The sequence below is a fragment of the Megalops cyprinoides genome, chromosome 25, assembly GCF_013368585.1.
Source record: "Megalops cyprinoides isolate fMegCyp1 chromosome 25, fMegCyp1.pri, whole genome shotgun sequence".
In the NCBI taxonomy this organism is placed as follows: domain Eukaryota; kingdom Metazoa; phylum Chordata; class Actinopteri; order Elopiformes; family Megalopidae; genus Megalops; species Megalops cyprinoides.
In genome coordinates, this window is record NC_050607.1 from 15,058,063 (window position 1) to 15,086,025 (window position 27,963).

At 44.6% G+C, this 27,963-nt stretch overlaps 1 protein-coding gene across 1 annotated transcript; it reads right to left on the bottom strand.

Moving 5' to 3' along the window:
• On the bottom strand, window positions 1-27,947 carry ttll12 (tubulin tyrosine ligase-like family, member 12). Its single transcript, XM_036520308.1, has 14 exons — window positions 27,767-27,947; window positions 26,903-27,069; window positions 24,790-24,988; window positions 22,229-22,388; window positions 20,093-20,226; window positions 19,349-19,425; window positions 18,965-19,081; window positions 18,552-18,746; window positions 18,020-18,131; window positions 16,234-16,385; window positions 8,413-8,494; window positions 5,552-5,620; window positions 2,259-2,397; window positions 1-411 (listed from the first exon to the last, which is right to left on the bottom strand). Exons 1-14 carry the CDS (start codon window positions 27,920-27,922, stop codon window positions 260-262), a joined length of 1,911 nt encoding a protein of 636 aa, XP_036376201.1. The 5' UTR covers window positions 27,923-27,947; the 3' UTR covers window positions 1-259.
• Window positions 27,948-27,963: the final 16 nt, after the last annotated feature.

Genomic DNA, 27,963 nt, shown 5'->3' on the forward strand with positions numbered 1-27,963 from the left:
AGGTACTGTGCTATAAGGTATGTCTTAAGTGGTATTCTGAGGTCTTTACTTGCAGCTTTATAAATTTCTGATGGAAGACAGTTCCATGTGAGCCTTGCTCTGTAATGGCGGATGTGAGCACAGTGGAGAGAGATATCCAAATCAAACCAGTTTCTGTTGTCATTGTTTATTCAGGCAGAGAAATGGGATGGAAGTGATGATGGAGGCTGTGGGGGAGTTGGGGGTGTCTGGGTGTCTGCTTGAGGTGGGGGGGGGGGTGTCACACTATGCGCGTGACCGGGCAGTCTTCGGTGTCGTCCAGCATGAGCGTCCGGAACATGTGGTCATAGAAGTGGGGGTGGTACTTGCAGGCCCTGGCGCAGTCCGGGCTGAAGTTGACCTCCAGGAGCTGAGGCCTCATGACCCTCTGACCTGCGGGAGGAGATCGTATTACGTGTCCTACTCCCCAGAGCGACTTCCACAAAAAAAGAACAATGCACAACTGATAAAGCTACATGAATGAGCGGACATAAAGACCGCGGGAGATGTAGCATAGTGGTTAAGGAGCAGGATTCATAACCAAAAGGTTGCCGGTTCAATGCCCTGCTGGTGAAGAACAGTGGTGATTATTTAGTGATCATTATATCAATAGACTGATTAGTTTGGTAGAATTAGTATGCAGTGTATAATGTGACTGTGTCTGTGTAGTTTTTAGGCTGATCACAGAGTTGTGACCTGTGGCCTACATTCCAAGAGATGCTGCTAGGTTGAAATCATCATGCACACAGGCATACTGAAGTATGTACGTGGTACCAGGCCGTTCCAACGGAGAGGCCTATAATCCTGAGCACTTAGCTAGCACTAGTTTTAGACACTTTATATTTAATCATGTGGAAATGTATACATTCTTAGAGGATATGGGGATTTTCTATCCGGTAAGACTGTCTCCTACTCTGTCTTCCATGTCAGTGTTTGTGACAGAGAGGAGTTGGGTCAGTGCCAAGGATCCAAGGATACGCTTTGGAACAATGTTTTTCCAATTAGGCGCCAGACTCTAGATGGTACCAGGTCAGTTATAATCAAATATCTAGACAGCTTAGGTCATCAGTTTCCCACTCTTTAGGATGCTATAAGATGTTCTTTGTGCAGTTGAGTTCTTTGTTCTTTGAGTTCCAGTCCATGTGTGTCCGTGAGTGTCTGTGTGTCTGCGGTCCAGCACCCACCAGCAGCAGAGACAGACTGGATCGTGAGAGGTTGATGAGTGTGTAAGGCGTAAGACTCTAAGTGAGACTTAGTGCATGTAACATCTGAGCCGACCATCACGTGTGAAGCCTTGCTGTATTGAAGAACATCATAAACCTGTTTCTACCTCTCCTTCAACCACAGTCCAGACTGAAGTTCTCTGTGTAACAGTATATTAGTTAGCCTGCAAGTGCATCAATTTCACCAAAAGCCAACATGCTGTACCCTTGGGCAACATACTTAACCCACAAGTGCCTCAGTAAATATCCAGCTGTATATCATGTCCTATATCCTGTATAAATATCCTGTATAAATGGATAAAAAAAACACTGATACCTATGTGGAGAATAGTCTCTGCTAAATGCCAATAACGTAATGTAATGTAATGAATGAGCTGCAGGGGTCTGACCGCAAGAGCAGGGAGACCACCAAGGTGCCATCACCAAGCATGCAGCATAGTAGAAAAGCTGAAATTCCACCGGTCTGTAGCAGCTACTACATTCATGTTGACGGCAAACATTCAACAACAAGCACCTCCTCCATTCGGAGTGTCTCATAAATTGGTGTAAACATGCAAATCTGTGAATATGGCCAGAACTAATGCTGAAATTTAAATCCAGGCATTCATATTAGTACTGCGTGTTTTTTTGGCTTTTCTTACAGCCATAGAGCGAAGGACTCTGTGTACTCACACACAAAGGCAGGAAGGCAGGAAGTGTCATAAAGCATTTGTACGGCTCTCACTCCATTAGTCAGTCAACATTCGTTATACTGCATTTTCACACTTTCAGTATCTGTAAATGGTGGACAGAGGGTTTTCCAGTGAGAACTGAAAACCAAAAAAAAAACTCTGCGGGATCCGTTCTATTGTCCACACAGCTTTCAATTGCTGCTGGTTAGTTTTGCTCACACTGTCACAAACATTGCAACCGCCTCACCAGCAAAGAATCATCTGAGCGATTAAAGAAGTGGGGTTGGGATGTGGGGTGTGTTGTGTGAGTGTGTGTGGGTGCGTGTGTGTGTCAGGGGTGTCTCACCTTGGCTGTCGGTGGCCCACTTAAGCATGAGGTCGATGGCATAGATGGCCCTGGAGGAGGGGTACGCACAAATGCCGTACGGCGCAGGGCGGGAGGAGGCGGCCTGGAACAGCTCAGCGAAAGCCTGGAACACCTCCTCCTGTAAAAGTGCACACACACACACACACACACACATACACTTTTACAGTGCTATTCTCACACCCACAATTTTTTCTCATACTGAAACACAATGATTGGAGGGGAGGATATTTGTTTTGTTGGTGATTGATTCGAGTTACAATTAAACTCCCTTTACTTAGGTGTCAACGATTAATTCAGGTGGAGCAATTGTTCTGATTTAGAGGAGCAAAGCTTCACTCTCATACCCAGGGACACGCTAGTGCATGCTAGACAGGAGATGCAGGTAACTCTGCTATAATGTTGACGTCCCTCATTATCTTCCTGTTCTGACTTTACAGAACTGCTCAAAACTGGCTTTTGTAGCCTGGCATAGAGACCCAAATAATGCTAGCATAAGCAGTTAACTGTCTTCCCGGATGGGAGGCTTCTTGCTAATATCAGCAATACATTTTTCAGTTACATGACAGAGGACAATAGTTCTCAGGTCAGAAGCAGTACCAGGGTGTATACCGCTTCAAGAAATATACCAAGTGTCATTAGTTATGTTCTTCATGTATCATCAACATTCACACTCACATTTTTCTTCCACAATCCCCCCTTTTTGCTCATAAGAGCAACACTTTTCATCTTCACTCCAATAGTCTGGCATCAACATATCTTGTTCAAGGCCTCTAAGTTCTACAGTGCTTACAGTATCTTTGTCAGGCAGATCAATCATAGTTTAGAGCTGATGGGTTTCGGTGAAATTGATGCACTTGCAAGCTAACTAATAAACTGTTACACAAAGAACTTCAGTCTGGACCGTTGTTGCAGAAGAGGCAAAAGATGCTAATTGATGATCTTTAGTATAGCAAGGCTTCGCAGAGTTTCAGATGTTACACGCACTAAGTTTCACACTTAGAGTCTTACGCCTTACATACTCATCGACCTCTCACAGTCCAGCCCGTCTCCGCTGCTGGTGCGGGTTCTGCTGGCAACTCTGTTTCACAAAGAACATCTTATAGCATCCTAAAGAGTGGAAAACTAATGACCTAAGCTGTACAGATATTTGATTATCACTGACCTTGCATCGTCTAAAGTCTCGCACCTAATTGGAAAAACATTGCTTCAAGGGTATCCTTGGTTGCTAGGGGAGCACACACTGACCCAACTCCTCTTTGTCACAAACACTGACATGGGAGGCAGAGTGGGAGAAAGTCCCACCGGGTAGAGAATCCCTATATCATCCAAGAACAAAACTTTTAGTATAAGAAGCAAAGATTTAAGATTGGTTGTGATATATGCTGTGATATATGCATTCCCAAATGGTTAAATTTGGAGTGAATGACCTAATACTGAACTACAGCTATATGAGTGCTCGAAAGCATAGGCCTTTCCGTTGGGACATGTACACACTTTCAGTATGCCTGTGTGCATGATTAGCTCAACATAGCAGCATCACTTGGAATGTAGGTCACAGGTCATAACTCTGTGATCAACCTAAAAACTACACAGAATACAATCATCGTTGTCCGGATGTATACTAATTATACTAAACTAGTCAGTCTATTGATATAATGATCACTAAATAATCACCGCTATTCTTCAGAGCTAACAGAGAGGCAGACTGCTTACACAGGCATTCAGCAACACTAATCACAAGACACTTTATACATCACACAACACTCCCATTTTCCCCATGATGCCAAGTATGTCTCAGTCCAGGAAAATAACCCTCGGCCAAAAACTCCTTTCTCTTTATGAATTTCCTCAATTTGTTCGTGCACCACCTCAGCCACCTCGGACCTTTTGACGGCAGAACGGATAACTGGGTAATAACCCGAGTTACGTTAAAGGAGCCATTCCACAAAGGCCATAGGATACCCAGAGCTGCAGCAGAGAGACTCCACTGACAGGCCATCAGAAGATCCTACTCATTTTTTAGCAAAAGGGGAGCATACAGGGGCCAGCTTTTCCCCTGAGTGCTGGGAAAAATACAGACAAACCCGACAGCTGGAGACATTTCTTCCCTTTGCTTCTTCTTGAAACAGGGTCACGGCTACATTAAATCTGCCTTTATTTCTAGAAAATTCCTACCAGTTCTAACAGTAGTGGCAATGTAAGGGGATGGAGGCAGGTCGAGGCGGTGGGGTTGGTTCAGGTATTCTGCACAGCAATGAGGCTGACCGACACAAATTCATTCTTAGGACAGTAAAGGCATTCTCGATTCGAACTACTTTCCATTATTATTCCCTCCTCAGCAGTCTTCAAAAACAGAATGATGCAGGAAAAAAACAGAAACAGTTTCCAAAAAAAACATTAGCTGGTTTGAGTGATTTACACCCCACTGCGGTTTCTTCACCAGAAAGACAATATGTTCTGAATCTGAGAAATACTGAAGAACTGGTCACTGGGTGTGGCATCAGGACAGCTCATGACCTTGATTGCCCTTTACAAAGAATTCTAGCAAAAGTAAACAATTCGGTTATTTGTCCCTAAAATGGTAATGAATAGGCTTGTAACAATTATTTCATAATTGTCTAACCGCGATTTTTTGACATGATCACGGTTTCTTTGTTGAACCTCGGTTAAAGCATTTTTTCTTTTAATGAGATGGGTCAAAGCATGGTCACACTTTTGTTTGCATCCATAAAACACGTTTGCAATGCCCGTGTGTACCCTGTAGCGCGGCTTTTATGTTCATTTAAGCAAAAAATATGATATGTTTTATGATAATAAAGAGGCATGGTTTACTTCATAGGCTGTGTACTTGTGTTATTACATTATCTGGGTCACATAACAGTGAAATAACCAAATTGTTATTGGGATTCATTCAAAACTTTAATTTGTTTGAAAAATAATAAATAAATATTTTTTTAAATTTGACCGAAAGAGATATTGTTAATCGCAATTATTTCTGAGACAATTAATTGTACAGCAACATTTGAAATTGTTACAGCTCTGGTAATGAAGACATGCTATGCTAATGGTAGCTGTGGCTGAAAGAGGAAGCTGCTGGAAAGTTTCTTTCGCCGCTTCTGAATCACTTAATTTGTCACAGTAAATGGACCTCCAATGCGAATGAGAACAGAGGATGATTTCCACATTTTAGCGGTCAGCAAGTCAGAAGTATGAAGCAGGCCAATGAGGGAAGGAACAGGAGGGATTACTCTGTAAAAGGAATGCATGTTTACCTGGACGTCCTTCCAAGGGTACTGTGGGTACTGCTTCTCAAACATGGGGATGAACTCATCGTAGTGAACCTGGCATTGAACAAAAAGACACAATTCTCATTTTTGGACCGGCCCTCATTTGGCACATGCGTGCACACGCACGCACACACACACACATGCTCCTATGCACACACACATCCACACACAGAAGTTTATGGAATGAATTATTTTTTTCTATTTTTGGATTTATTCAACCAAACGTTGACTGTGAACTGCTTGCCGGTCAAGGCTGTGATGGCACTGTCAGGAGAGTACCATGTATTTTATAGTTATTTGCCCTGGTCTGGGTTTTCATGATTCCTTTCCCTACTCAGGACCAGAACAAGGGCAGGTAAGATAAGTCAACAAATATACACACACACAGCAGGCAAGAAGGCAAATGGCCTACCACTATAAATACCTCTAAATCAGTGACCACAGGTCACGAACCTACTTAAAATAAGCAGCCATTGCTTTAAGATTGCAAGAAGTTACTTAAAATCCAGTCAGATACTTAAAACCTCAAACTAGTGATTGCCTGTTTGGATTCACATTTGATTTTGCCAGATAAAAGCAGAAGCAGGGCGTGGTATGCCTGCTTTGTTTATTGGTAGGCATTAATCTGCCCCGCAGATGTAGAATCCTTGGCTAAACGGTGGCCACAGTCATGTTTGGTTTAATCTGAAAGAGGTTCAGGTGCCAAATACTTCTAATAAAATATTAATGAACTCTGCCTTCTTAAAGGCTGCCAATCTTGAAGTTACTCCGTAAAAACAGTAACATCCAGATAGACGACAACTGCAGGGGGTTGCCTTCTCCCCTTCCTGAACACAATCAGCGTGTGTTTGTGTGTGTGTGTGTTTCTTTATGTGTGTCTACATGTTCGGTTCACTTACCCTTTTAAACCCCACAGTTAATTGTACCTTCATGTCATGGGAAAAATGTTGGAAAACCCAATGCCATGTGATAACGTGTGTATTTCTCAATATAGCAGCAAAACCACCTTTTTACCAGTTCCTCTCAGCCAGCTCCCTCCTCTCAACCCTTGCCTGTTAATGTTTGGTGTCATTGTGATGCTCATGAAGAGCTGAATGTGAAAATGATAACCTCAAAAATATATCTGCTATTTCCAGATGTTGGGATCCAAAGCACAAAATTAAGTCCTGAAGAAACTTCCAGGCTCTCACTTCCCTGACAGCACACAAATGCCAACGGTGCAGTCCCAACTTGTGTTCGCATAACCTGGCACAAAAACCTGGAGAAACACTCCCAGGGCATCTGTACCCATGGCAAGAGGAGACAAGCCTCAAAACAATGCGATGTCCTTACCGGCAGAGACAGCTACTTTGGCTCTACCACTGTAGCACAATAGACCAGGTGCTCACATAGCATGACCCATGCACAGACAAGGAGCTGCTCTGCTGGTCCACAGCCAGTCAAAATACACTGCAAGCAACAGTGCACTGATTTATATATCGACACTACCTGTCGTAGTTACTGTAGCACCGTGAGATATCTTCACACTTATTTCAATGAGTCCCCTTTTCTGGCCGGCCACTGAAACCTGGTCATGCAGCGCTTCTAATATCGGTGACTCCTCATGGCTTTTTTGCTTGTGTTGTACTCTGCCTCACTTGTAAGTCGCTTTGGATAAAATGCCCTCTGCCAGATGAATAAATGTGAATTCAACGTGCCGTTGTTTTACTTCGGTGTTCCATTGTTGTCACATCGTTGAGTGTGGAAATAAAATTATTTGAAAGGACATTGTGAATAGTAGAAATGTAAGAGGGTGAATGGTTGGAACCAGCTCTGAGAGCCTCTGGCCTTCTGTGCAGGAACTGGTAAGAGGAAATTGAACGCCATGCACCAGTTTCGATGTAAACAAGTGCTCTATATGTTCTGTCCGTCCTCTGTACGGGACAGAGTTGGCAGATACTATGCTTGTGTATGTGTTGCGTATGTCCTCCGGAGTATGAGAATAAATGTTTGCTCTTCTGAACCAGCCCGAAGGCTCTGCATGAATTAATCTTCAACACTCAGTCAGTCCTATAATTTTTACTTACATGTGTTTGTTAAGTCGTCCTGAATAAGAATATTTGCCGTAGGCGTAACAGAAAATGCACTTCATAATTTGTAACATTTAAAGATGGTGACTCACTTTTTCCCGTTTGACTGGTTTTCTATTCCTAGGAGATGTAGAACTTGCTAATGAGAACAGTCTTGAGGTATACAGATTGTAAATTAGTTTTTGGTTTCTCTTTTGTCCTTGTTATTGAAGGAGCGCACCTGTTCACTAGATTGGGTGAGCCTGAGAATGAAACACGGTTGAATGGGTTGTGTAGTTCGCAAAACATGTCTGGATGAGTAATGGTCAAAATGAAGAAACACAATGATCCTGAGAAAGACATGCAGCGTACCATTCGTGCAGAGGCTTTCCCTGGAATATATATGTGTTTGGCAGCAGCCTTGAAGGGTATTCAAGTCTTATGACATACATCGGATGTTTTATCTGGCAACCCTAAAGTGTTTCCTGATACTCGCTGTTGGTGAACATGTATACAATGTAGAGTCTTCTAAGGGGGATGCAGAGTACAACTTAGTACATTGCTGTGTGTGTACATGCTTCCGAACACATTCGTTGGAACACAGAGTTGATGCCTTTGATTTGGTATTTAACCTCAGTGGAAGCAGAACCAGAGAAATTCCTGTGTTGTGTTTTGGTTTGCTTTAACTGTTCACTTTTTGGCTACGCACCTGCGCCTGTAAATACACACTCCACAGTACATGCTCCAGGGCATACAATGCGCCCAGGTCCTCACATGTCACCCTCAGGAATGCCTCACCTGCTTGAGCTGAGCCCCCTCGGCGTAGTTCATCACGGTGAAGTGCTTCTGGTAGTCGTCAAAGTGGTCCAGCGAAAAGGGCCTGCGGGGAGACACGAAAAGACCAATGAGCTAAGAGCAGTGACCTCTCACCCCCGACCTCCGGCCTCACGGCGGGATGTTTTGAATGAGTCAATGTCCACCCATTCACTGCTGGCACCACATTTTGCAGTTAATGCGAGAACGTCTGGCAAAAAAAGGAGTGGACTGTGACTTTTTTTCAGATTGTGCTGGAACCAATTAACCAATTAATCCCTGCCCCACAACATCCTAATTAGGTCACTCTCTCCTTCACTGTGTAAGCTCAGTCCCAGCTAAGCGTGCCACGCAGCAGAGCGTCTTCTGCCTGATCATTCTGTACTGTTTGTCTCTACCTCTATGTATAGAAGTCAGACACCAATGTGTTATTCTTCACAAAGCATTCTGTATTCTCTGTGGAAATATCAAGAGTGACGCATGTTGATTATTTACTGAAATGGCCTTGAGTGATTCCTGCTGTGTGTGGGTCTAAGGAGTATACCGGTCATGCCTGGTGAGCAGTAGACATGCTTTCATCTTGGTTAAGCCTAAAATAATGTTTTAGGCTGTTTTCTCTTTTTATTAACTGTTTCAAAGCACAATTATAACTTTTCTGCCAGAATACTGCCGAGAAATGACGTATGAGCCTATTCTGAGAGTTGCACAAACTGTCACCTCATAAAAAATGTGATGTACTATAATGCAAGTTGGAATTGCTCTGACATATTTATGTGAGTTTTTGGATGACTTTTCCCCTGGGAGCTTTCAGAATAAACACAGAATTGTTTCAATGCATTACATTACATTTTTTACATTGCATTTAGGTCATTTGGCATACGCTTTTATCCAAAATGACTTACAAGTGAGGAACAGCAAGCAAGCTACGGTAGTGTAGGAGACCTTGGAGTAAGCTTTAAGTGCAACCTAAACAACTAAACTCAGCTAAATAAGTCAAGGAAAGTAGAAAACAGAGGTAAACGAGGTGAAAACACAAGGATAGACAGGCAGAGGAGACAAACAAGTAGTGACAGGAGAAAGAAGTGCGAGGCAAAAAGCGCGCAGAGATGGAATTGTGTTAGAGTTGTTAGAAGTTGCTAGGAGAGGAGGTGCTCTCGAAAGAGCTGGGTCTTCAAGACGTTCTTGAAGATAGAGGGACGCCCCTGCTCTAATAGCATAAGGTAGCTCGTTCCACTAGCGGGGAACTACATACGAGAATAATCTGGACTGAGATTGCCTTGTGTGCAGGGATGGCAATGCTAGACGACGTTCCTGGGAGGAACGTAACGGCCGAGAAGGAGAGTAAGCCTGTATGATTGCACTGCACTGAAGTCTGTATGATTGCAATGCACTGAGGTTTCTTTCTATAAGGTAAAATTCCATGACAAAGTGCACTTGGAGCACATAAAAGGCACAGTATGCAGACGTCTGCCACTGGGGAGAACCTCCCCTCAGATGTGGTCTAAAGGTGCATGTAGCGATATCTGTGAGCCAATCAAAACAGAAGCCTTAAACATCCAATCCTAATGCCTGTGATCAGTGGTACAGTTACAACAGTCCAATCATCAGAGAGACTTGTCTACAGCGCAGAACTTCAAAAGCAGGATGAAAACCCAGGCGTTCTGCCAGCTCATCTGCTCCTGATAGACGGGCGGCAATGAGCTGTTTCAATAACTGACCATAAATTCCCCACAACCCATGAATCTCTGCAAGCTGAAGGAGCATCTGGAGGAATGTTAACACTGTAGAGGACCACGCCACTCCATTATACGACATTACTTTACATGCATTTAGCAGACGCTCTTATCCAGAGCGACTTTCAGCACAAGAGAACAGAAGCATATCCATTCAAGTTAAATGAGCAAAAGTGTTAGGCCAGGCTAACAACACTCTCAGACCAGTGAGTGTGAGCATAACACTATTCAAGCCCTACCACAAGTTAAGTTGTGCAACCTGGCTAGGCAATTGACGCCAAGTGCACAGAATCCAAAATACATCACAATACTACATGTAAAGCAAAGATCAATCTTAGAAGAAGCAGGTGTTAGGGGGCAAGGATTGAGAGGTAACAGAGATGCAAGTCTGAGGAGGTGGTTCTTCAGTCTGCAATGGAAGATAGCCAGGTCCTGGCCCCCATGGGTAGTTCAGTCCACCATTACAATTGGAAGGAGAACAGTGGGTGTGGTTGGCCCTGATGTGGAGGGCGGAGAACTTGGAAGGGAACCATCTTGGGGGGCGGAAAGTTTTGGGGAAAAAAACTGACGTGATGCTACAACAGACAGTGAAAGAGGTAAATGAGGACAGAGGAAGGGCTGTGACCGTGGCAAAGCCAACATGGCTCCGGTCAACATTCCTGGGCCCACACACCCCCCTCATGGACTCTACACAGTCAAGCCCAAGGCTCTGGAAGCGGTGAAGGAGATTGAATTGAACAATGGAATATACTATTTTGTACAAAGTCTTGAAATTGCTTTAAACTGTCATTGCGTTGAATAATTCTCCAACACCCGGAGACTTCAGTCAGGATATTGATATGCAGAGTGCTGTAGTTTTCTAACTCGGAACATATTGTATCCTATAATAAAAGAAATACTGGGGATAGAGTAATCAAAACAGGATACATCTGCTAGGTACATCCTGGCAAGAGCATAAAAATAGGCTACCTAATATCACAAAAATAGGCTAAACAATATCACATAAATTTAGTAAACAATATGGTGCACCTGGAACATCAATCGTGTCATCCTTGAAAACGTGTGATTAAAATATATACATAAAAACAGTAAGCAGAAATCATGTTAATCATGTACGCCTACAAAATAGGAAGCTCGCCTGCAATAAAAATAATCATATTAATTCAGCAAATTTCTTCCACACTGTGTCTCAAATCAAACCTAAGCCTCTGTTTTGTTTTATATCTACTTGTGTATTCCATTATACACTGTATAAGGCAGTGACGCATAGTATTAAGGGGCAGGGCTTGTGAACGAAAGTTTACTAGTTCAATTTCCCACTGGGGCACTGCTGTTGTACGCTTGGGCAAGATACTTACAGGTAAATAGGTAAATATCCAGCTGTATAAATGGATAACACATACAAACTGTAACCTGTGTAAGTCGCTCTGGGTCTGCTAAATGATTGTAAAGTATTTATCTTTAATTTCGTATCTGCTTGTGTTATATACTAACTCTGTCATTTGCCTAGTTTCTGTGGCCCTACTAAAGGCAACATGCTGAAGAATGGTGGTGATTATTTAGTGATCATTATATCAATAGACTGATTAGTTTGGTAGAATTAGTATACACAGTGTATAATGTGACTGTGTCTGTGTAGTTTTTAGGCTGATCACAGAGTTGTGACCTGTGGCCTACATTCCAAGAGATGCTGCTATGTTGAACTAATCATGCACACAGGCATACTGAAAGTGTGTATGTGGCACAAGGCCGTCCCAACGGAGAGGCCTATGCTTTCGAGCACTCATATAGCTGTAGTTCAATACTAGGTCAGTCACTCCATATCTTACCATGTGGAAATGCATATATTACAACATACATCACAACCAAAATACCTCAGTTCTTTGAAGCTTCTTATAGTAAAGGTTTTGTTCTTAGGTGATATAGGGGCTCTCTACCCGGATGAACTTTCTCCCACTCTGCCTCCCTTGTCAATGTTTGTGACAAAGAGGAGTTGGGTCAGTGTGTACTCCCTTATCCATCAAGGATACGCTTTGGAACAATGTTTTTCCAATTAGGTGCCAGACTCTAGATGATGCAAGGTCAGTTATAATTAAATATTCTGGACAGCTTAGGTCATCAGTTTCCCACTCAATAAAGATGGTATAAGATGTTCTTTGTGCAGCAAAGTTCCAGTGCAAGTGTGAGAGTCACCCACCTGCAGCAGAGACAGACTGGATCGGGAGAGGTTGATGAGTGTGCAAGGCGTAAGACTCTAAGTGAGACTTAGTGCGTGTGACATCTGAAGCCGACCATCGCGTGTGAAGCCTTGCTGTATTGAAGACCATCAATAAACCTGTTTCTACCTCTCCTTCAACCACGGTCCAGACTGAAGTTCTTTGTGTAACAGTTTATTAGTTAGCCTGCGAGTGCATCAAGTTCACCGAAAGCCAACTTCATACTGAATGTTAGCAGCTGCAGCTGGGAGAGCCAGCATTCCTGGGAAATAGCTGTTAGGCGATTCTTGCATTCATGAATTATCCTTGAGAATAAAGCTTCAAGGTTATCACCGTCAGTAAATACCCAGCTGTATGAGTGGATGACATAAGACTGTTGCCTATGTAAGTCACTCTGGATAAGAGTGTCTGCTAAATGACAATAATGTAATGTAATCTAATATCTCTTCCCAGGCAAAGAATGGACAAGGGGGAGTGGGGGAGGGGGGACACTGGGCATTTAGTGTGCTTGAGAGTTGTGCAGATTAAATAATCACCAACAGCTGCCTTGAGGTTGTACTGTTGATTTGTCTCCATTTGGTTTTTGGGAAATCTGCCCTGTGAAAGTTCCTGACACTGACGCTCCAGGGGAGAGGTTTTTCTCCAAGAGCAACAAAATGATTTATTTAATACAGAAAACCTCTAGAGTTTCAAAACCCTAGACTTTGCTGTACACAGATTCTGACAAGCTGAACATATGTAACCACTGTGTACATTCACAAATTATCACCATTTAGCACCACACAACTACAGTCAACACTTCTTAGCGCCCCTCTCTGCCTTGTTCTTATGTGAAAACAGAACAAAACAGCCGTGAAGCAGGACACTAGACTCATTACTTGCAAGGGGTCAACGTATTTCCATGCTAGCCAAGAAAACACTGTCATCTTTAATCTTTAACGCTGTGTGTGCCCTTCCACACCACATATCTTATATGACATGTCACGCCTACTAAAACTCTTCTTTGAAAAATGCTGCCTACAACCCTGAGCTATACCAGAAAAACGTCATTTAGCACCAGCTCGAGGAGGTGTTATATGACCTGCTTGTCACAGGAAAACAGCACAGAAGCATTTCGCATCATTTAATGACCTCATTTCATGACATCACATCATTTCAAACTAAGCTTTGCATTAAAACATTCACCCTATACACATAAGTAGCTATCTGAAAGAAGCTATTGTAGGACAGCCAGTCACAACCAATGAGGGAAGTGGTGGCTGTTGAAGGCAGATGCGTGCGTTTGCGTCTTTGGAAGTAATGATGTTAAAATCTGCCTATCAAATAACTCAAATCTGACTCCATTTTATGCCAACCTACGTTTTAGTTCCCCAATTCCCAATTCTACTTAGCATCCCAGGAATTCTCAGTTCGCTTTCGCTTGTAGGTGATTAGGCTACATAGTCCACGACGTAGGATACCGTACCAGCACATTTAATATAACTCGCTGTCGTGTTATACTCTAAATCATAGAATATGCGTTAGGCGGCCCACCTAGGGACTGCAGACCCGTCAGAATAGTGCAATACTTACGACTGACGTAAGCGTAAGTATCAGTGGGTTTCGAGCGGTACAGCTAGAACATACGGAAAAACCTCGAATCCTGCTACGTGCGTCGTTAGAAATGGCCAAATGACAAATCACAAACAAAGGTTAAGGCTAATATCTTTATTAATCCAAATTGTCCCAATCAAAAGTATCCCAATCAATTAAAACCCCAATTACAGCAGGCAGCATGGTAGAGTGCAAATGATGGCAAATATACACAGCCTCTCTATGCGGTGTCACATGGCTACACGCTTGGTGCGCAGGAGTCCGTGCTGATGGTGCTCCCTATATGGAGTCACATGGCTATATGCTTAATGTGCAGGAGGCTGTTCTGACAGGCTCCCTATATGGAGTCACATGGCTATATGTTTGGTGCGCAGGAGTCCGTGCTGACGGAGCGCCGAGTGCAGAAATCTTTCTTTTTATATACCCAAACCTCAAGGAGTTGGTCAGCACATGAGGTGGGGTCATGGACAGGGCCCCAATAGGTTTTGTCCTTATCTGGCTATTGATTGGTGCCAGTGTTTATTCTTGTCCCGTTATTTGGGGCAAGTGCACTGGTGTTCATTCTTTTAGCTTTCTGAGCAAATTTTCAGAATAAGGGTTAGGAGACTCCCTACTGCTGTAGGACTATCATCCCTTTGCTACTCGCATTGTATGGATCAGAATGAGTCCAAACAAGACATGTGTACCTTGAACCGAACAGAATATGCAGAAATAACAGTTGACAGCTGCAGGTTGGGATTTCACCACTGGTTAGGAGGAAGGGTCCATGAGAGATTTGGGATCATCAAGATCCCATGCCCTCTGACTCTCCCTACCCCCCTGGTGACCCATCCTGTCGTACAGTTCCTTGGTGTGGAGGAGCAGGGACACATTCCTCAGCCAGGTGATTTGTCATTTATGGCCCCAGAATGCTTACTTGAGCAGCAGTCCCTTATTTAGTGTGCCACAGTCCGTATGTTGTCAGGCGTCTCCCATTCCCACCTTACACAATATGCAATGTCTGTGTCACTTGAGGGAATTCTGGGGTCACAGGGTGATCTCTAACACCTAACAGAATCTAACAGATCTAACAGAGAAGTGTTGTGTGGTTTCAGTTTCCCTCTATTTTTAGGGTAGGTAATGTATAACAGGTGCGAAAGTGTGTGTCACTAAAGCATGGCATAGGCCTATCTAAGCATGTCGATGTGGCATGGCAGAATGAGAGCTCATTTACTACACCGCATCAGTCAGGGCCTCTCATGTAAGAATGCGGATGGTGTCACATCACTCAGGGTTAACAATGACGAGGCAGGGCTTCGAAGATTAGCATCTCCTACAGGGCTACTTCAAAGCCTGAATCAAATATTTCAATGATGACTAAAGCTGAACCTCTACAATCTTTCAGTCAATAAAAAAGTGTTTGACTCATCTGGGGGGGGGGGGGGTGCTACAGACTGTCTCCAGAGGCACAACATAAGACTTACATTAGAAGGAATTTTCTTCAGGGTAAGATTTACCTGGTAATGTGCAATGAATATTGGCTGGTGCAGGGTTTAGAACAGCTGGAGTAGAATGGGGTTTAGACCTTAAACATGGTTTAGACACTGTCACGGCTGAAGGAATTTGGGCAGGGTCATCTTCAGCTTTCAAAGGGACCCAAGGTGCAGGGCTTTTTGACAGGTCAGACCCTGTAGCAAAGGGCGAGAGCAGTCACCCCACCCGGCCTCGAATCCGGGTCTACGGGGTACCAACCATGCGACTTTGACCGCGATGCCAAAGAGCCAGGCTCGTTGGTATGGCAGTCAGAGCATATACTCGACCGCAGTGACGGCACTCCATCACAGACCCCTACAGCAACATATCACTGACCCAAAAGAGTGGAGCTTGGCAGGCCACTCCTGACCAAGCTGTTGTATTTACACAGACTCCACTGAATAAGGAATTATAAATGTGATAACTGATAAATTTCCATTTTGTAACTGAAACATAAACAGATATATCTATTTAACACATATAGTGCGACAGTACATCAGAGTCTGAAGGCAACATATTTGTGTTTACATTTATTTTCAATGAAAGGTTGTTCAATGGGGCCTAATTCGTGTTAAAATGTTTGTACATGTTATCATTTGATGACTTGTGGAATGCTGAATTACAACTGAAAGCACAACCACAAGATGGGGAAGAGTGGTGAGGGTCCTAAGTTTTAGCCATAATGTTAGCGAGAAACACTGCTTTCAAAAAAGGATCATAACGGCATCCGATACGTGGTTATTTATTTATACCTGTTTGCGAAGCGCAGCCAGAAGACGTTGTAGGCGTAGAGGCGCAACGGCTGGACGGAGCGTAGCAGCACCATGTAACGGATGTCAAACTTGACCAGGCCGACCTCCTCCCTCTCAAACAAGACTGGGTTCTCCAGGTACTTACACACCACCTGCGGGGGAGGGGCGGGGGGCGTTAGAGGTGGATAGAGGGGCAGCCAGAGAAGCATTATTACAAACCCTCTCCTTCATTCGGTAGACAAAAAATTCCATACAATCAAAGTGTCAAGGTTATGATTGATGTGGGTACAGCATTAATTATATTTGGCATGGAGTCTAGGGAATAGAGCGCACCTGGCTGCCACAGGAGGAAAGCGGTAAGTAGGAATGTTCTGTAATCATGGATTGAACCGGTTTGCCTAGATCTGGTTAACCACACAGGGGCTGTCTGGAAATTCTCCTGAAGGATCTTCATTTAGAACTACAAAAACTGACTTCAATAAGCTCACTTCCTGAAAGGTGACCAGGAATCGACAGCCACAGCACCAGTTAGGACACCATCACTGGCCACCAATTTCAAGAAAGGGTCATCGCATGCTGAAGGTGAGCGCACTCAGCTCTGGACCTCACGGGGGGGGGGAGCACACACTAAACAACTAGACAAGTGATGAACACGGGTCACTCAAGCTGAGGATCCCTCTTGCATCTTGCTTTCACACTGTGCCCCCACAAAAGGCATGGAAGTGACTCTTAGGGTCACCGCTGGGGAAAAAGCAAGCGAGTAAAAATCCAGACGAGGAAAGCAACGCTCCACGAAGTGAGAAAACACAGGCGATCAGCGTGCAGACTGTTTGCCATTGCTAATGGGGCCAATGCCAACCCAACGAGGGACAGACAGCTGTGGCAGGCAATCACCAAGAGCCTCCTATTTCTACCGCCCTTAGCCCCGCCTCCCAGCAAATCAGCCCCGCCCTGTTATACACCATGTCCGGCCCACATTAAATCATTTTTCCATTACAAGTCCGTGTCAGCTTCCCGAAGAGGAAGCTGTTTGTCACAACCCCCTCAACTGGATTAACGAGGGAAAGCTTTTTTCAAAGAAGAGTTCTGTTAGGCGTGACACGATATTTAGGAGATGCCACAAGGCAGAATACACACAGTGTTAAAGATCAATGATCAATGTGGCCCCTTGGAAGTGATGAACAGAGTCTATTGTCCTGCTTCAATGCTCTTTTGTTCTGGATTCACACCAGAGCAAGGAGGGGGGGGGGGGGGGGGGGGCTACCAGGAAGTATTGACTGAGGCTGTGGGGTCTGTATAAATTACTGTACCACTTACCAGTTCTACAGCTAAATCTCTTACAGAGCAAAGCATATCCTTAACCAGGCCGCCTCGATGATGTAAAGAACATGGATCTTTATGATGTTAATAATCTTTGAATTATGTGTTAAAGAAAAAAAATTCTTGTGCTGTTCGACACACACACACAAACAGTTAAACCAAGTTTTTAAAATATCTTTCACAGATACAGACCATTGATACACAAACTGCTGAGCCTGTATTGGAACAAAGCCAAAGCAGGGTGTCTAGGGCGGAAACAACGTCAAAATGGGATGAGCCAAAAACAAGAGGGCAGAATGAGGGGGCGAACCAAGGGTCACAAAATTAAAACTGCTGGCTTCTCTTTCTAAACAAGGACGATGAAAGGGCTGACCGGAAAGACAACTGACAACAGCGGCTATGGAGATGCCGATGTTGACACAGCCCCCCCAATGCAGTAACATCGGCGTTGGGGTCCGGGTGCTACCTTTGGGGTGCTCTCCCTCTGTCTGATGATGTAGTTCAGGTCGTCGGTGATGTGGGTGTCCAGTCCGCGGGCCAGGTTCCAGGGCTTGCAGATCCAGTGATTGTCTTCTCCCCTGGGGATTAGAAAGCGCTCACCCTTTATGCCTTTACAGAGAACCTGGATGTGCTCACTTTCTAGGCACATCTGCAGATAGCGGCTCATGAACTGAGCTCATTGCTCTTGGCTCTGTTGATAATGCCTGATACAGTACATAACATTCAATTATTGGCTTTTAGCAGACGCTCTTATCCAGAGCAGATTATTACAGAGGTTGTAGTTTTTACATGTGATCCGTTTATCCAGCTGGATATTTACTGAGGCAATTCTAGGTTGAGTACCTTGCCCTAAGGGTACAGCAGCAGAGCCCCAGCGGGAAATTGAACTAGCAACTTTTCAGTTATGAGCCCTACTCCTTACCACTACACTGCCACCCCTGAAAATGTGGACTCACTTCTCTTGGCTCTGTTGGTAATGCCTGCTGATGGGGACTCACCTCTCTTGGTTTTGCTGGTAGTGGCTGATGAACTGGGGCAGCTCTGTCTGCAAGTTGAAGGTCCTGGGTAGCCAGTCGGCCCCTTGGCCCCTATTTGCCCTCCGCGACACGGCTGCCAGGCAGTCCTTCACAGTGACAACCGTCTCGCACGGGAACTGGTTCAGCAGCACGTGTGGACGCTCCACACTCAGCTTCCTGCGGGCGATTGATCAACCGATGGATTGAAAAAATGATGTTTCATTCAGTCAGTCTCCTTTGAAATTCAGTTGAACACAAATCAAACGCTCTTGGAGCTGTAGGCCCATCTTTTCCACAGGGAATTGAAGGAACTCACAGTATGAATCACACGCTGCTACTACACATACACAATAGGGCTGTTGGGTAGAGGAAGCTAGCTGAGAGAAGATGCTAACCGGTAGTCCCTTATATGGGAGTACATCCAGAGAATGTCGGCCTCCTCCTCATTGTCAGTGAACTGGAAGCGAGGATGTTTAAGGTGGTCCAGCACCTGTCCCATCTCTGTGTACACCCTGACAGGCAGAGAGAGAGAGAGAGAGAGAGAGAGAGAGAGAGAGAGAGAGAGAGAGAGAGAGAGAAGAGAGATGCATGTTTACATAAACACTGTTATCATTAATGCTATTTTTCAGTGCTTTTCTGTTGCAAGCAAATCTAATTTTAAATATATTACTCTCATTACTTTTAGGCAACAAGGTGTACGACATTCCAATGATTACGAAAACAGCAACAGGGGCATGCAGGGAAACGCATACAGAGTGTAAATGCTGCACCACACTCACTTAAACACTTTGTCTTTGGGGAAAACGTGGGGTTGGATTTCAATTGGAAGCGTCTCCTTGTTTTCCTTGGAAATGGTCTGGCGAGAGGCAAACACAAAGCCAGGAAACATCACAATAACAGAAATGAGTGCTCTCACCCTGTACGCCCTCCGACCTGTACTTTGAGGTATGACTTGCATTTACTGCACATTTTCCCACCATGAGGCAATGATTAGTGAACTATGATTTCAGTCACATTTTTCCCCATCTACACTGGCTGCATAGTATTTGATTTTATCTTGAAAACATGTCTATAAATTAGAGCAAATGTGATCCCTTAATAGGCCTTTGTGGGAGGAATTCGCCCAAATCCAAAGTCTGGTTTTGTTTTGGTCACACTTCAACACGCGATTCTGAATTCTCTGGTGACCCAATCTGGACGCCTCTCCTACTCCAGCTCTCTTTATGAGCTGACACAAAAACAGGGCTATCTAGTCAGGCACAGAAGCAGTGAGTGTGCCTTTCTTATCTAACGCCCTTGCACTGTGTAGGGGAAAAAAAAATTGCTACAACTCCTCTCATTCTCAGACAGCTCACTCTCCCTCCTTCTGGTTTTTCCCTGGGAAAAAGCAAGCTGACCTGAAGCTGACCTTCTTTAGTCTCTGTGATTCATCCTTTAACCACTGAAGCGAAGTGCGCTTGTCAAAGGTGTATCTGCGTTTGCATGCGTGTGCGCGCATGCGCGCGTGCGTGGCCCCACCATACCTCATAGTACAGGTCGGAGGGCTCCGGGGTGAGAGCGCTCACTTCCCGCAAGTCAGCCGGTTCCCATGGCAACAGTCGACACTTCCTGAGCAAGGGGTCACTCTCACCGTAGGTGTAGTCCCGTGTCACTTCCTCTGCGGGCAGAAAGAAAGGAGGAACATGTAGAAGAACGGGAGGGCAGCAGGCAGGGTAGGGCTTGGTTCGGCTATAGCCCCACCAAGAATTGCGTTAGCCCCACTTTAGCCCAGCCATGCATGACCAGCAGGTCCTGATGGAACGCCTGTCCGTCATTTACGATTACACACCCATATCAGGTGATTTCCCGCATTGTTTAATAATACTATTAATAAAACTATTTTTTATTTAAATGAGTTGTTTCACTTGTGTTAGCCTACTCATTTCGAGATTTATAATACGAATTTTCATGTACATACGTCAGGGTTGTCATGGTTTCAGCGTCCTTGAATCGCGGGCAATTAACGACTAGGCTACGTTCAACGTTTGGCTGAACTACTTGTTTTATGCTAGTTCTGTTAGTAATATCCAATACGAACTGAACTAGACAAACCACATGGAGCGGATGCCCAGGTCATCATCAACAAGTTTGCGTCAAACCACAACAACCGGCGGATAGTGCTTCTTTGAAAACGTCAGTGGTGAGTTATATTTTTGATTAGTTGATTTGCGCGCTGTCGCTGCCCTCTCCCTCTGTGTGTGCGGGTGTGTGTGTGTGTGTGTGTGTGTGTGTGTGTAACATCATGTGATCATGTACTGTGTGTAGCTTGCAGCGAAGTTGTGTGCCTGACACCGTGAACAGGTTGAAATAGCTTGAATGGTATTGTAATGGATTCGATGCTGACACTGGCTTGAGCCCTGCCACTGTGTGGGTTAGCCCCACCGTCATTTAGCCAAAAAAATACTCTGGCGCCGCCCCTGACAGCAGGGGTCTGTGGATCAATGCATAACCCTATAACCAGTAGCTAGCATTATACATAATAAGCTACAAAGGTTAGCTAGCTAGCTACCACTAGTTTACGCTAGGTAGTTCAGTGTTACCTACTCAGCTTAAGAGGCAATTTCTCATTCTCACATGCATAAATATCGTCAGATGTGAGCAAAAGGCTGTTCTCCAGAATAACAGCACAGGAACCTTTAACAGTGAATATTAGTTAAAAGGCAAGCTAATTTAACTCTTCCACTAGTCTATACCACTGAGCATAGGATAGACAAGTCTGGTTTCATTTCTGCATCTGTTCAAAGGAAATTTACTTGGTTGCTGAGGAGGGTGGCTTGTGGTTATAGAAAATTGTCTGTCCTGTGTTTTTAGTTGGTTCCTGTTCTGGATGTGGTGGAACAGTCTCAGGTCACCTTTATGGCCATGGGTCACAACCTTTCTGTTCACTTCTTACTGTATGCCACCATAGTTTTTTTTTCTGCTGAGGTTACCTCATATCACGCTGCCACATTACATACTGCACTTTAATTGCCTGGTCATCCCATTCTAATTACACGCGTCTCTCATTCTCTCTCTCCCCATTATTAGCATGCTGAGTGTTCACACTGCCCATTGGCTACGCTGACTCATGCATATTAAGTCTGCCATGTGATTGGCAGAGCTGGTGGCTGATTGACAGTGAGAGCCTGTGGTGAGAGTGAAGCCAGCAGGGGTGTCCCTGAGCAAGTGTCTGCAAGACACTTCACAGGGTCCTTACAGCACCGGTTTCCTCCGGTTAAACTAGATTAAACTAGATTATTTAAATTAGTTTCTTCCAGACCAGCCCCCTGCACCAATCTGCACCAATCAGACTCAAGGGGAGTTTCTCTTTAATGCCCCCAATATACATTTCTGCACTATCATTAAAATAATGATAGTGATACTATAACATAATTGTTAAATGGCTGGAGGATTTCAGTTAAAATTCCATTCCAGCAGTGTTATGGAGTATTAAAGGTCGACTGCGCCAAATTCACCAAAACAGTTCTTATAAACTAGGAAATGATTTCTTTAAAAGACAGCTGTACATGTGGTGTGGTGTGGTGTGGTGTGGCATGGGAGAGGCAAGCTGACTGGGCACTTCTCAATGCGTGATGGGCGTGAAACTGTGCGTATGAATGGTTGACCGCGCGGTTCAGTACCTCCGGTGTCCAGGTCCTGCAGGGGCCAGAGCACAGAGTAGGCGATCTGCTGTGGGGCATAGAAGAAGGGGGCCATGCAGCAGGTTGGCTGGTCCGAGTGCTGGACCTGGGAGCCGAACTCGTCCATGATGTACCACACCGGAACTTTCTCCTCAGCTGACTGTGGGGGTTGTGGATGGGGAGGGGGGCGGGGGGCGTAAGTGGGGGAGGCAAGAAGACAGGAAAATTTAAGAGACAGGCTGGGGTCAACCTCTCCTACATTCCCTGTTTCTGGCCCCAGTTCAAACAAACATCAGCAAGTTCTACCCTTGACTTTGAGCAAATAAATCTTCAATTAGTGAACAATTCAACTGAAAGAATAATAAATTATCTGACTTCAAAGGGTTGGTGATGGCTAGAATGAATGAAAAATGTTGTTAAAAAAAAAAACTAGAACCACTGCATGTTGGACTTACTTAAAGTTTAGGTTGAGGGCCACAGCGTTTGGAATAAATCCGGAATACGGTGTTATTTACACAGCCACATAGACTTAACCCCTCCCTCAGGGATTGGACTCATACAGGTCAGTCAGTCTGACCCTTGGGTCTGTGACTTCTTTTACATACAACGCAAAGCAACACTACTTGAACCCCACCCCCAACACCTAAAGTGCTGCCAAAACTCAAGAGGGCCTCAGAGTGTGTGTGTGTCACCAGACCCCTAAGTGTCCCTTTTTACTTAAGGAAATTAAGCATTGCTTCATTTTACCTGATTAAAGGAGATGCATCCTGAGGTAACAAAATATACACGGCTTCCTTTAGGGTAATGTCACACTCACCGGTAGTAAGACTGCCATTGCTACAGCATGATGTCTTGAGCATGAACTGCCGTGCTTCACACCTCAAACAAAGATGCACCGGAGAACAACTGCAGGCCGTTCCCAGAGACATTAGAAGGGGATTTTGAACAACCTCGTTAACGGGGTAGAACCGCACCGCCTATTGTCATGCGGAGCAAAGGTTTGGAGCTCGGAGGCAGCAAGTCAAATCCAAGAGGGCTCAGGTGCGAATTCTATGAGACATCTCTCCTGTCCCCACTTCAAGAAGAAGCGTCTCTTCTGCAGGCTCGCGCATATCAAAGGAGGCCTGGTCACTGAAGTACCTCGATCATTAAACAACTGATCGTTAATGACTGGCTAGCTTTTCGCAGCGAGGACTGCTTCCCTCTGTTTTGTTCTGACTGAGCACCTTATAGTGCTGCAGCCTTCAGCTATTGCAGGACAGTAATACAAGTATACTTCAGCCTCAACCGCTGTGTCTGACAACACTTGTATTATCTGATAGGGGATAACAATTCCACTTTGGTTTTCCAGCCCGTGACTGAACCAATCCATCACAAGGCCAACGCCACTGTTGGAATTTGGTGAAATTGCTTCAATATTAATGTACTTGCAAGCTAACTTATAAAACTGTTAACACAAAGAACTTTAGTCCGGACCTCGGTTGAAGGAGAGAGAAAAGACTGCTTATTGATGGTCTTCGATACAGCAAGGCTTCTCAGACAATGGTTGGCTCAGCAGAGTTTCAGAATGTCTCACACATTCTTCAATCCTCTCGTGGTCCCCTTCCTATCCCATCTCCTCTTGGGGGCAACCCAACAGCAACCTAAGTAGTTAGAAGTGTTTACGTAAGCCTTGTAGGGTGTTTAGGTTTGCTCGACCTTACCGTGGCCTGGGCACTGGCGCCTAATTGGAAAAAAAAATTCCCTGAAAGGTATCCTGGGATTGATAGTGGGCACATGCTGACCTGACTCCTCTCTGTTACAAACAACAACAGGGGAGGCAGACATGGGAGAGTAGCTTGTGGGGTACAACCAGGTAGTACGCATCTATATCACCCAGGACAGGCCTAAAATATGAGGTGGTCACACGCAGAGTCCAAGGTATGAGGTACCACAGTTGTGCTTGATATATAACTATCTCACCACCCTTAAGTGGTTACACATAAAGCGATTGAACTGAGAACAACTACGTGAGTGTATGAAACCATGGGCCTCTCAGTTGGTAGGCCTGTACCACATGTACAAGATCACAGTGTGGATGTGCGGGTGATTAGTTCAATATAGCAGCATCAGTCAAAGTCAACTTTAGTCAGATAGATATGTGTAGTCTTTTCTTTGTACCTGACCTAAGTTGAGGTAAAAAAAAAACTAGGTTGAGAGGTTTGTAATGAAATGTTTAGCTTTTTCCACAAATCCCTGTAAAACAACCACGTTGTGCGGTGAGTGCAGGAAATGAGTCCAGTCTTTCAACAGCTTGACAGACAGTTACACTTTAAGAACATCAACAAAACCATTTTGTTACCAGTGGTGGCCTGGAGCACTCTGGCATTACAACATGGCTGACATTTTCTCTAAACCAACACCCCCAACGCACCCCTGAATGAGAGAATCATCTGTCACCAGTATTGACATACAAGAACACACCTCGGTGGGGGGAAGGTGGGGGGGGGGGGGGTACCTCTGTAGCTATGTTGACAAAAGAGCAGAGAGGACTGTGGGAGCACGGGCCCGCAGACTCTTACCCCCTGAGAGAGCTGGTAAGTCTGGCTGTACTTCCACGTCTCGGCGAGCACCTGCTCCACCACACCCTCGTCAGGCACCTCCCCGTGGAAGGCCACACCCATGAGCGCGGCCATGCGGTGGAGGAGCCCCGGGATCTGCTCCAGCTGCTGCCGCGCATTCTCTACACGGTACGTCCAGGCATGGTCCACCAGGAACACGCTGGGCCCAGAAGTAGAGGGAGGGGGAGGGGGAGGGGGAGGGGGAGGGGGAGGGGGAGAGGGAGAGGGAGAGGGAGAGGGAGAGGGAGAGGGAGAGGGAGAGGGAGAGGTAGAGGGAGAGGGAGAGGGAGAGGGAGAAGGGGGAGGGGGGGGGTCAAGTATAAGTCACATTGTAATGGCAGGGCTTGGAATGGTCTTATACAGGAAGCATAATATTACATTTCATAACATTACTGTCATTTCGCAGACACTCTTTTTCAGAGTGACTTACATAGGTTACTATTTTACCCATTTATACAGCTGGATATTTACTGAAGCAACTGTGGGTTAAGTACCTTGCCGAAGGGTACAAAAGCACGTCATTCACAACCTATCATGTTACAGCCAAACATCAGACACTTTATAATGGCTTGGTTTTGTACAGTGCATCTGTTGAGGTAATTTGCCCCCTTTAATGTTTTTATACACTAATCACAATTATTATCATATTAATCATGATTATTGCTATATTAACCAGTTATTGACATATTAACTGAATGTTTATCAGCTGTTTACTCTCTCTACTATGCATGTGGAGGTCTGGAAGTGTATTAGGGAACCAGACAATCCAATGTTAGCCTTAAACAAACTATACATATTCTATTATACTTTGTATGCATGTGAGCAGAAACTAAAAAAGAAGGGTCAGAAGTGTACAGGAGACTGTGGGAAGGTATGCAGCTGTGAGATTTCTGTATGCCGAAAGTTACAAAGTGTGGCCTGTTGTTGGGGAGGATAATGGGAATTAGACACTGTACAGACATTGCCCAGAAGATGGACCTTGAGTATCAGATAAAAATGATTGGACTCTGTGGGGTGGGGGGGTGCAAACATTGGTGATCTTTGTTCGTTCAGTGCTATACAAAAGACTGCTTAGTGTCATATCATTTTTGAGATACTCTCCCTGATGCTGCCGAGTGTGCATCTATGAAACTGTCTCCTGCAGATCTGCAATAAATGTTTTTGGCCTCTGTAATTATTGTGAAGTGCTGTGATCAATCTGCCTAATTTTCGAACCCGCTGTGATTTATTAATTGGCATTGATTTTATAGGTGAAGCAGAAGAGGGGGACGTACACATCCAGCATCAATAATGGGAACCATTAAGTCTAGGATTGGGTTGAGGACATGCCCAAAATAATGAGAATGCAATAAATGGTTGATTTTTACAGGTATAAGCAAAAAACGGTCAAATCCGTGTGGTAGGAAAAATTATGTTATCCTATGTGTTAGCTTGAGCTCACTGCCAAAGGCTGTATTAAGTTCACTATGCTTGTTTAAAGTCATTGCAGGACAGGTGTAATGGAGCCAGGAAGCCTGGGTGATTGCCAATCTAAGTTCTGGGAAAACGCCACCTATTTTAAAAAATATAGCTTGGCTTGGCGTGAAAATATTGGGAGGAAAACCTGAGAAAAATTAGGAAGGATTGAGAAAAATAAATAAATAATTGTGTAAAAATGCACTTAGACCAAAAAGAGAAAAAGAGGGTGGACCGTGAGAGTGGGAGCTGGCAGGTGAGTGCAGCGATGGGATAGATTAAGAAAAACGTGTAAAAGAAGGGGAATTCAGGGTACTTTGCAGACCTGGGTCTCAAGAGTGGGTGTGACTGCTTTGCTCCACGTGGACCAGCCCGGTTTACTGTATGTGATTTCTGATCCATACGCAATAAACCGAGGTATAACTTGTATTAATTTTAGGAGACTGTTATTTCAGTATTTGATACAGCATTTTGAAGGCACAAGAAGGGGAAGGATCCTATGGCCATTCCAGTAGAGGCGGGGTGTGGCGAGGTTACTTGGCACCACATCCGGTTCTCTCATTTGTGACTGCCACTTGACCAACACCACCAACACTGAATCAGGCTGTGGCGCCCCCACCTGGTCGGGTCTGTGGCCTGCAGGCCATTCTCACTTGTCACAACAACCTTGCAGGTGATTTCGGGTCCTGGGTTTGCCCTCTTCCTCTCTGACTCCCGCACCTCTTCATCATCTTCATCCTCCTGCTCCACCTGCATGATCCCAAACACCTCGCCTGCATCGAACACCTGGGGACAGAAGGCGGGTTATGCACCAGGTTCTCTCGCATCAGAGAGAGATAGTCACAGGGGGTCCTGTGATGTAAGTGAAATCCAGACCTAACCACCTTCTACACAACTTACATGAATTGAAACTTCTGATTTCAGCCAGTAATAGGGGTTATCACAATTTACAAGTAAGGAAACAAGAACTATGACTCTGCATTTTCTAAAGGTTGTTACCACCATCATACTCTATTTTTTTGTTTGTTTGTTTATCGAACAATGACTGGAAAAATTATCTGTATTTTCCGTTTATTGTGATTAATTTGCTTGTCATTTATGTAGGATTCAGTTTATTACCCACGTAAGCATTTAAATCAGCCCCATCAGCTGGGTAATCGCATAGCAAGGATAAAAAAGGGTCCAAACATGTTTTTTTTTTCATATCTCGGTGGACTAATATGCGTTCAGATCGATATGAAGCTGCAAACAGACTGGCTTCATTAAAGCGTCGTTTGAAACCAGAATTTACTTTTGACAAAAAATTATGGCCACATAAAAACTCAAATATAGTTTACACACGAAATATCTGCCCGCCATTAGTTTAGCTACACCCGAGGTTTCATAAATCCGCATGCACACCGAGATAACTGTATCAGCTGAATTCATTGAGTATTCTGAGTATCAGCCGGTTTCACACACACACACATCTAGACAAACACACCTCGTTGGTAAGTTTGTAAAACAAGCTCTTCCAGTATAATGGGGGTATTCTTGACGACTTTAGGGCAGCAGAATGCAACTGAAAGAAGAGCTGAAACTCCTTATCTTCCTCCTCTGTCGTTATTTGAGTATCTATTTCTCTGTCCGTCTGCTCCATATTTTCACACGTGTGCGAACCGGAATCTGACAATCCGCACA